This window comes from Sesamum indicum, linkage group LG9 (assembly GCF_026168435.1).
Source record: "Sesamum indicum cultivar Baizhima isolate 11 linkage group LG9, ASM2616843v1, whole genome shotgun sequence".
Classification (NCBI taxonomy): Eukaryota; Viridiplantae; Streptophyta; class Magnoliopsida; order Lamiales; family Pedaliaceae; genus Sesamum; species Sesamum indicum.
In genome coordinates, this window is record NC_142665.1 from 1,281,950 (window position 1) to 1,291,962 (window position 10,013).

Below are 10,013 nucleotides of genomic sequence, written 5' to 3' on the forward strand. Positions count from 1 at the left end.
AAATGCAATCTACTTTATGCGACTCATATAATTTTTCACACTGTTGATATGTCTATATGGGGGAAAGCTTAAAGGGAAGTACCATTTGATGCCACCACACTCTTGCAAGGGTTCTAACCTTTGCAACCTAATGTGCATCTCGTAGTCTCCACTTCGCATCTAACCCTTATCCATGTTCTCCTATTCACCTTTTCCGCAAGCTAATATTGCCCCAAGTTACACATAAGACCACGCAAGGGTGGTCGGGCTACCAAATATCATGACCGACGGTATTGCCAACTTTATCAGTTCACTCTCATTAACACAAAAGGGCAAATAGCAACCAGCGGATGGATGCCTATTTTTTATGTCAGGTTGGTGGAGACTTCTGGAGCTGTCCCACAATCTGCAAACCAGTATCTTCAATCCCAAAAGAGATTTCAAAAAATAAATGCGGAGAATGAAATCAATAACTTAATTTATGTATATCACATCAAGGTGTCGGTTTCTTCTTCTTTTTTTTTTTTGGGCCTTTAAACACAATGATTGGTTGACTGCATGTGATACCCGGAGAATGAACATTCATTTGCTAATATGACGATACATAGACATTATATCAGTTAATGAACTGAAATTCAATTCCCAAAGTGTGGAGGTAAAGACTAGGTTAGCCCAAGAAATGAAGAATTAGCTCAAGCAGCCTCATATGTATCCAACATGTCACTGCTCTCTGAAGATGGGTAGAACGGACACCTTATAGCCTCGAAAAACCATCTTCACCAGAAGAACCATCTCTTCTTGGTGGTTGATTCACCAACTGATTCATCTTTCTTCCTGTTCTCCATTCCTTGCTTCAGGGCGTCCAGGCGCTTCCTACAACACAATGTACAAATGCGTATGATATCGTAATGGATATCTAGAAACACGGAATGCAGTTACATTTACATGATCTTACTGTCAAAAAACCTAGAGGTATGTGCTTAGGTGGTAGCATCTTAATGCCAACATGTTTGACTCGTGAAAATATCAGGATCACCAAGGCATTACTTTGTATCAGTAAGGCGCCCATGCAGACTCCACCTTTGTCGAAATCCTTCCATGCCTTCCACTCCACTCGCCAAAATCAAGTGTCTACAAGACAAAAGAAAAACTCAAGAAACAACAATTTTCACCCTGGCCAAGGGAAGCTGCAAATCTTATTGCTAATCAGATAACTATACTTTAGATTGCTTAAGCAGTTAAAAGAAGCACAGAAATAGATTAATATGTATTGTAGGGCGGCCCAAGAGGTCAATGAACTTAAGGAATCCAGAAATTACAGAACTGTTGGCTGACTAAAGAACCACAAAATTGCTTGAAGTCTAAGCACTCAGAACATAGTCATGGATGGCAACTGCATGATATATGAAGAGGATTTGAAAATAGGAGTCTTGGTCAATTAAAATCAAAATTTTCCCTTTTCTTTTTCCGACCTGATATTAATTAGCTTCTACTGTTGCACTGGATATTGTTTACTTACCAAAAGAAAGAAAACGAAGAGAATAGGCCAGGGGTTTTTGATATTATCACATATGGAAGACTGATCATGCCCCAGATACTATTGATGTTTAGCAACTTTATCACCCACTAAAATTCTCACTATTCTTCCCATGAAAAATGGGCTAAGACAATCTGAATGGATGCTGACATTGAAGGGATATCATATACAGGGACAAATGCATTTAAGTCTAGCCTGTAGGTAAATAGAACTTTGGCATTTACTTCTGCCCTGAATCTCCTTGACATGCATTTGTTTCAACACCGTGGATGGTAGGTTGGAGGGAAGGAGAATTTGCCTGATAATTAAATAATTTATAGACATTCATTCACACTTTGAGCTATAAAGATCTTGGATTTCAAGTTATCTAGCTCTTCAATAATGAATGAATACCAGATTGATAATTTTGGTAAATAATAAGTAAAGAAAAATGAGAGGTTAAAGATAAATCGTAGTGCACAAGACCATTTGAAGAATGTCATGAGAGTGAATTCTAATTTACAAGATATAGGCTGGCGTTAAGGACAATAGACGTTAGATGACAATATTATTTTGATTGCCTAAGTATACCTCTCCAATGATGTTGCTTCTGATTCCAACTGGCTACATCTTTCTTTCGCTTGCTCTAAAGGCATAGACATCCCTAATTTCCGCTCACTATCTTGAAGCCGCTGTCTAAGTTCCTTGTCCTACATATTGGAGATTCTTTCATGAAAAGTAACAGCAAGAAACTATACAAGAGAAGAAAGATTAAGTACAAATCAGAATCAAAACGCACCCTCTTCTCTGCACATTGCCGATATATTGCTATCTCGTCTTGACAGAATGGCTCAATATCATTGATTTGCAGACCTGACATAACCAAAGAAAACAGATGAGCACTTCCCCATTCTAAACGTAGGAATAGCCCCTTATCCACAATCCCCCTCCCTTCCACTAAAGACAAATGAAAAAGTAAACGTCACAGAGGCGAAGACTTTACATAGAAATAGATTCCGCAAAATCCCATCACATGTATCAACACCTTCAAGCACATGAGACGCTATTTCAGGTGGAATGAGTGGTGAGGGTGGCCCCATCATCAGATCATCACCCACCAATATAGTTTCCTCCATGGTAGGCTTTGAATCCACTAAGCACACACATAAAAAAGATAACAATGACTTAGAAAATTATGCAAACCAGATTTGGGAAGTTCAGCATATCTTGCAAGTTCAGAGAGCATATTGCACATCTTCTTCGCAGAACTAAAAAGTACATTTCAATAAGCTAAAAAACCAACTTCATACTTCAATACCATAAGCAATACCCAAGAATGGTATTGATGTGAACAACAAAAAGGCATGCAAAACAAAAATCCCACATACCATCCATGGCGACAGCTTGTTGTAAAACACAAAGTGCTCGATGAAATGCCTCAGATAACAAAGAACTCGCTGAAACAACTGCAAACTTCAGAAAAACCAAAACTTTACCACTCATACCATGGATGCATATATAAAAATACACGCGCACATATACTGAGAGAGAAACATTACCAGCGCCAATTACGAAACAATTACCGCCACCCAGAGAATCTTGCCGATCAGCGAGATGGGCGGATTGCTCGAGTCTTTAAACGACTCCTCCAAGGAGGAAGTTTCAGAATTATGCAATTCTACCGTCCGCAATATGCTTCTCAGCTCCAGCAGTTTTCTTGGAGTAATTTGACTGAGTTTTTCTTAAGATTTTGGGATATGTAAATATGATGAACTCTGTAGTATTCTCCATAGAGAATTAAGACAAAATTTTATCATAAAGTGAGTTTGGCTCAAATAAATTTCAAAAACTATAATGATAAAATTCATATGTAATGCATTGAAGATTTATTCATAAAAAAAATATAAAAATGTATTAAATTGTTGATTAAGCTTGATTTTTAGATAATATCAACTAAAATACCATATTTGATATCTTCTAAAACTAAAATATGTGATATTAACTAATAACTCTAATTTATGGTAAATTTTAAATATTTATTACAAAAAAGTATCAAAACTTATTAAATTGTTCCTTAAGCTTTTTTTAAACAATATAAATAAAATACATTAGTTTATTATTATGTAAAATTAAAATAAGTGATATATTAATGAATAATTCTAATATATGATGAATTTTGAATGTAAACTTGATATAATATTAAATATGTACTTAAATAATATGTATAAATAATAAAAAAAATTGTGAGCTCGCGAGCTCAAAGAATATAGCTCGAGCTCATTGTGAGCCAACTCTACTCATCTTGCACCACTGGGCTCTCGCATTTGAGATGTTTATTACAATAATCTGTATTTTGATAAAAGATTTTTGAACTTTTAGCCATTACATTGTCAAATATAGTAGCTACCGCAAATTTAACAAAATTCTATTTTCTATATTAATATAGAAGAAAAGGCATTTTTCTCTCGTAAACGGTAGTTATAACACCACAATATCAATTTGTTGTTATGTGATAATACCCCTAAATTGCTTTTTTTTATTTGCTTTCTTTATTTCTTCTATTTTATTTTTTTAAAAAAATATGATGTGTTAATTTTTATATATATATATGAGGTGCATAAAAAAATAGATTGGCCCAAAGAGGCATAAATGATCTAAAAAGAAGAAAGAAACGAGAGGCCCAAGTCATGAGAGACCCAAAAACACTCGATAGGCGACCTTGGTAGTTGCTCCCTAAAAAGTAGACAGGCGGGTGGCTTTGGCAGGTGCCCCCTAGAAACTAGATAGGCGGGCGACATTGATGGGTGCCTCCAAAAAATAGATTAACAAAGGAAGGAGGTCTGTTTTCTCAAGATCGGCCCAAAGAGGGAGGTTCGCTAGGCTTGCCCCCCCGTCCACCCCAGAATTCGTCCACGGATTAAACCTGCAAGCTTGACCCAAGAAGGAGGCCTAGTACAAAGACCTGCTGCATCTTTCCAAGGGGTTGGACTCTTCAACTTAATAAGACTCCCCACTAGTAGGAGTCTGCGGAGTCCCCCTTCATCCGAAAATTTGCTGCTTAAGGAACAGATAACTATATCCATCTTAAATCCCGTTTTCCAAGCTGGGCATGCGGATTCCCCTCACTAAAACTCCTGTTACAGAGGGACTCATCCTCTATAAATAGGGAGTACCCCTCAACAGATAGTCCCCTTACACACTCGAGAACCTCTCTTGTTGATACTCTACTCCTCTAATTTTGTGTTTTTACATACGGAATTCTCACTTTTATCATAATTTCTCGTCATAATTCATTTTTATATTTATATATTTTTAAATTTGAAACTAACTTAAGTATTAGAGTGCTAACATTTTATTTTGCAGATCTTGTTTCTCAAGAGCTTTTACTCAATTAATTCAAATATAACATTAAAATAAAAGACATTTGGACCCATGTTAAAATCGTAAGCATCAATATATATTCTTATTTATAATATATATAAGATATTATTTATTATACACACAAAAAGAGGATTAGTATACTTTAAAATATAAAAAGATACTTATTGTAAATACTTTTAATTTATTCACGCATCACAGATGCGGGTTGTTAGTGTAGAGTTAAAATATCTTAACTAGCATATTCACTAACTTACTCAATGAATACATAATAATAATTGAAAATAAAAAATAAACAAATAAGAACTCATAGAATAGCTCCAAAGCCCAACAAGATTTTTATAAGGCCTGGCGTTCTAAGGCCCAATTAACAAACCCAAGGGTAATTTCGTCAAAAGAATTAAACCAGGGACACCTAAACCCTAACTATAAAATCGAATTTCAATCCTCTTATATAGCCCAATCAGGAGTCCTCCGCATAACTTCTCAGTAAAACCCTAGCAGCAGCTGCATTTTCAGAGATCCATTGCCGTCAAATCTCCCAAGTACGTTCTCCTCCTCTCTTTAGTTATACATCTCTTTTGGTTATTTGACTGTTTTTTTGGAAATTGAACCAAGTTTCTAGGGTTTCTATGAATTGAATTTATGTTTTTTTTTTTGCCTTTTCTTTACTTTATTAGAGATGAAGGTTGTCGCAGCATACTTGTTGGCTGTTTTGGGTGGCAACACCAGCCCCTCCGCCGATAATTTGAAGGATATCCTCAGCTCAGGTTCATTTCTCCATCTGTGCTGTATTCCATTAGTTACAGTTGTTACGTGCTTGGTTAAGCGTGTGCTGACTACTGTGAATTGAGTTTCTCTGATAATTTTTGTTTGAATTTTGGACGTACATTTTTTCTTCCCAGACTGGTGTTTTTTTGGGGGGATATCCTCTATGCTTTTTCTTGTTGGTGTTTTTGTTCTTCACTAATAGCATCCCACTTGACTGAATCTATTTTATGAAAATGGTGGACGGTGATGATAATATGTTAAAACAAATCTTTTTTCTTTTTCCTTGCTTGGGGGGGGGTTTGGTAATCTGAACTTGATTGCGACCTGTGCTTAAGGGTTAATGTACTTTTGTTTAATGTGTTGTAATTCCCTACCACTCTTTTGAAATCTGTGGGAAAATGGTCTCATCGAATTGTAAGATTCTTTGTTCTTGAACTCAGATCTTGGTAAAGATAGAAATATTCAGCTTTGAACGGTATTTGTATGTTTCTGTTAAAATATCACGCAGGATGTATAGAATTGTGTAAATTTATGTACGTGTTAACTTGGACTGAAATTCTTTACTGATCAGAATTATGGGATAAGGTTGTAGATTGTAGTTAATAGCTTGTCCTAAGGATTTAGATGTTTCCACAAGATTTAATTATTTAATTATTATTTAAAAAATAAAAAATAAAAATATAATAAAATTAAAATAGGTTCCACTACTTGAAAAAAAATTCTTAAAAAATACCGAGTCATGGACAGTGTCCACGTCTTGGTGTCGTGGACAACATCCATGACACTTTAAAAAAAAATTAAAAACTGATTTTTTTAAACCCAAGGTGTAAACCCAAATCTGGCACGCCTTGGGGCCGACATCAGCCTATATATATATTATATATAATATTAATACAATAATATATGTAAATATATAATAATAGATAACATGTCATCCCAAAAGCTGATAGTGAATGTCTCCTCAATTGATAGTGAATATTAAGTTTTTTTGGTGAATTAGTTAAAACTATATCATAAATTTATTATAATATATCTTATATATTTCAATTGGAATTTACAACTGCTTTTGCAATTGGTTTTGTTTCTACAGAGTAATTTGCATATGTCGGATCATTCTGATTGATTATTCCATGATAATGTTTTGGACAAGAGTAGGGTGGTCCTGACTTTTGGTATTGTGTATTGAATCATGCGTTATAAGTTGATGAGGTTGTCTTATGATGTTTGAACATCATGTTGGTTAATTTTTATCAAGAATTAGTCATTTACATTCATTGACTGCTTTGTTGGATTAACAAACCTCTTCTGTTGTTCAGTTGGGGCTGAGGCTGATGATGACAGGATTGAGTTGCTATTGTCTCAAGTTAAGGGCAAAGACATCACTGAGTTGATTGCCGCTGGAAGAGAAAAATTAGCTTCCGTTCCTGCTGGTGGTGGTGCAGTGGCTGTTGCTGCACCTGCTGGTGGTGCAGGTGGTGGTGCTGCAGCTGCTGCCCCTGCTGAGACAAAGAAAGAAGAGAAAGTTGAAGAGAAAGAGGAGTCCGATGATGTGAGTTTTCACTATATAGCTATGCATATATGTCCTATTCCCTTCTGTTTTTAGGGAATTATTAGTGATATGCCTTCTTTATGTCCACAAGGACTGTACAAAATACTACTTTGATGGCCTGACTTTGTCTATATATTCTGTTGCAGGACATGGGCTTCAGTCTCTTTGACTAAGAAACTGGAAATGTGGCGGAACATGTATCAACAATTTTCTATTCTTCAGTTTATTTTAATAGAGAATTTTTCTATGTTAATTTTGGATCTGGAATTTTGTCATCTAAACAAGTTGAGGAAGACAATGAAGATATAGTATTATTTCTTCTGAGTTTCATTTCCCTTCATCAGATTCAGTTATTGGGGCATGTTTTTCTATAATGTTCATAGTTTGTGCTGGAGGTTCAGTTGTGTTTTCCTGCTTTGACATGAAGTGGTGGTCTCCAATTGAACCTTCTCCTTATCTGATAATCAAGTGCTCCACCCCTAGACATTCCTGCTCCAATGTTCTTAGCCAGTTTCCTCAGGGTAGTTCAATTCAGCTTTTTAGATTGCCTGCATGATCAGAGTCTAATGAGTATATCATGGACTTTCACCCAAGTGATGGAGGAAAGCTTAGTGAACTGTGGGATGTATGCACAGAGTTGAGTTATCCGATTATTGTACTGGACGCCCTACCATTTTTCATAATTGTTCTTTCCCCAACCATTTGGGGCAGGATAGTGTGGGTGGGTCCTCGGGTGATAAAGATCCTCGCAATAGGCTAAAGATTATGTGGTGCAACAAGTAAATTTGAAATATTACCCTCAGCACGGATACTGATGTACTTAAGATTGTTTTGGTCTCTGCGGGTGACAAAAATCAAGCTTTCTATCTTTGTATGTCGTCAAATTATATGAATAGCTATTGTTGTCAAAATGCCCTTTCAGATTTTGCGACAGGAAATATTAGGTTTGTTTTAATTATATTTTACTTGCCTTGTGTCATAAATAATGATGCTTAATTTTTTAAAACAAGTCCTTCATACGATTTTTTCTACAACGTAACTAGGTATTGTTGCTAATGAGAATTAATTTAGTTGTTAAAGTTTCGGTTTCATGATCTGATCATGGGCTAAACTAAAGTATCAAATGTCCCAATGTATAGGTGGTGTTTATTTTAGTTATTATTTCAAAAATTGAAAATGAAAATGTAACAGAAAAGGTATATTACCACAATTATTCTTCAACTTAAAAGGGTGTAGAATGTAGATGAAGCACCAAAGTCGAAGTATAATAGTGGGGAAAGCCGGAAAGGAGCATATGGTAAGTGTCTCAAAACACCAGAAGGACTCTACATTGTACTTTAGGATATAAGATTTATTCGCATCGTCAGGAATCATCCCAAAGACAAAAGGTACATCTTACAGTGAACTAATCGTACATCAACTCCAATTATTGGTATTTTCGCATCACGAAATTGATTAAAGTAAAATTGCATCATTGATTAGGTCATTAGGAGACATCCAAACCCTACATTCCTTCCCCATAAATACAAAACCACGTGGTGGTGGAGCAGCTTTCCACACCATTTTCGCAGCACGATTTGAGGCCGAAAAGGTTCCTCGCTTGTGCCAAAATCAAGCACAAATCAGACCCATAAACTATCAAAATATTTATACTTTTGACGTATTTATTGATTCACTTTTCCTCTTCTCATTATCACAACGACGGTGGGTATTTACTATTGTTTTGTTCCGAACGATAACTAGAGATTTGAGTAAATATATAATTTAAAAAATTCCTTATCCAATATATATCTTTGAATAATACATTTGCAAAACTCTAACTATTAGCTCATCATATTATTTCGCATAAGGACATTCGTCGAGGCCGAAAAGTGCACACAATAATATTTTTCCTCGAGAATGAAGTCATGTAACGTCACCAAATCCCTCAATTTTGGAGGCCTTATGGTGTTAAGTGCATAACATCATTCCAAATTGCATGCAGATGATGGACATATATAAGAGCCGTGTACATTCAAAAATTCTCACCGTAGTGAGGTATATTTTAAAAATAAATTTTAAATTAAAACAGATAATTTTTCACATAAGGGCATCTATCAAGATGGAAAGAGTACATGTCATATCATTTGGAATCATTTATTATAAGTTTGCAAGGTTTTTTGTGTCGTCAAATTTTTCAATTTGGGAGCTTATAATTATAAGCGTGTAATTACATTGAATGAAGACGATGAAATTGAGAATACATAAGTTCGAAAAATCTCATTTACTTAACAAGATAAATTTATAAGGTTTCAACTAAAGTAGACAAAAACTCTCAAACTAAAACAATTCAATGGAGATGGAAAAGTGCACACCACATGTATTTCATGGTAGATGTTCTTTTATTTACTTTTCTTGGATTTACTCTTTGATATTTAAATATATCAAATAATGTAATAACCGAATTTAATAAAAAACAAAAGAACACCAATATTGGTATTTGATTTTACGCATGACAAACCTTTAATCATAAAAGTTCTTAGCTCCCACCTTAACTATTTGGTATTTTGAGATTTGAGATTTCTATTACTAATTAAATTCACTTACAAATGTAAGGACACAGACTACTGTCCAAACAGATTGTTACATTAAAATAGGCAAGACCTAAACTTAAAGCCTCTCACCGATTTAAGTCCTCAACTTTTATCATTGAACAAAGCTATCGCAGCTGCTAGCGAGTGGTTTTCCTCATGCAATGCAATGGCTGTCATTGTCATTGATTATATGCACGCTGTCGACATCCGATGACAGCAACAAATTGCAACATTGACTTCGAGATAA

The 10,013-nt window shown here is 35.1% G+C and overlaps 2 protein-coding genes across 4 annotated transcripts; one reads left to right on the forward strand and one right to left on the reverse strand.

Moving 5' to 3' along the window:
- Nucleotides 1-440: 440 nt before the first annotated feature.
- Nucleotides 441-3,314, reverse strand: LOC105169994 (uncharacterized). 3 transcript variants are annotated; one of them, XR_002287820.2, is made up of 7 exons: nucleotides 3,055-3,314; nucleotides 2,884-2,968; nucleotides 2,499-2,648; nucleotides 2,295-2,368; nucleotides 2,087-2,205; nucleotides 935-1,110; nucleotides 441-852 (listed from the first exon to the last, which is right to left on the reverse strand). XR_002287820.2 is itself a non-coding variant. In XM_011090560.3 (7 exons), the coding sequence occupies exons 2-7, from the start codon at nucleotides 2,888-2,890 to the stop codon at nucleotides 756-758; spliced, it is 531 nt and encodes a 176-aa protein (XP_011088862.1). In that variant the 5' UTR covers nucleotides 2,891-2,961; nucleotides 3,055-3,312; the 3' UTR covers nucleotides 441-755. The 3 variants fall into 3 exon arrangements, 2 of the variants coding, with proteins under 2 accessions (XP_011088862.1, XP_011088861.1); XM_011090560.3 differs by having other exon boundaries at nucleotides 1,027-1,110; nucleotides 2,884-2,961; nucleotides 3,055-3,312; XM_011090559.3 differs by having other exon boundaries at nucleotides 1,027-1,110; nucleotides 3,055-3,311.
- Nucleotides 3,315-5,261: 1,947 nt separating this feature from the next.
- LOC105169993 (large ribosomal subunit protein P2y) lies at nucleotides 5,262-7,523 on the forward strand. Its single transcript, XM_020696869.2, has 4 exons — nucleotides 5,262-5,418; nucleotides 5,554-5,643; nucleotides 6,961-7,193; nucleotides 7,340-7,523. Exons 2-4 carry the CDS (start codon nucleotides 5,556-5,558, stop codon nucleotides 7,364-7,366), a joined length of 348 nt encoding a protein of 115 aa, XP_020552528.1. The 5' UTR covers nucleotides 5,262-5,418; nucleotides 5,554-5,555; the 3' UTR covers nucleotides 7,367-7,523.
- Nucleotides 7,524-10,013: the final 2,490 nt, after the last annotated feature.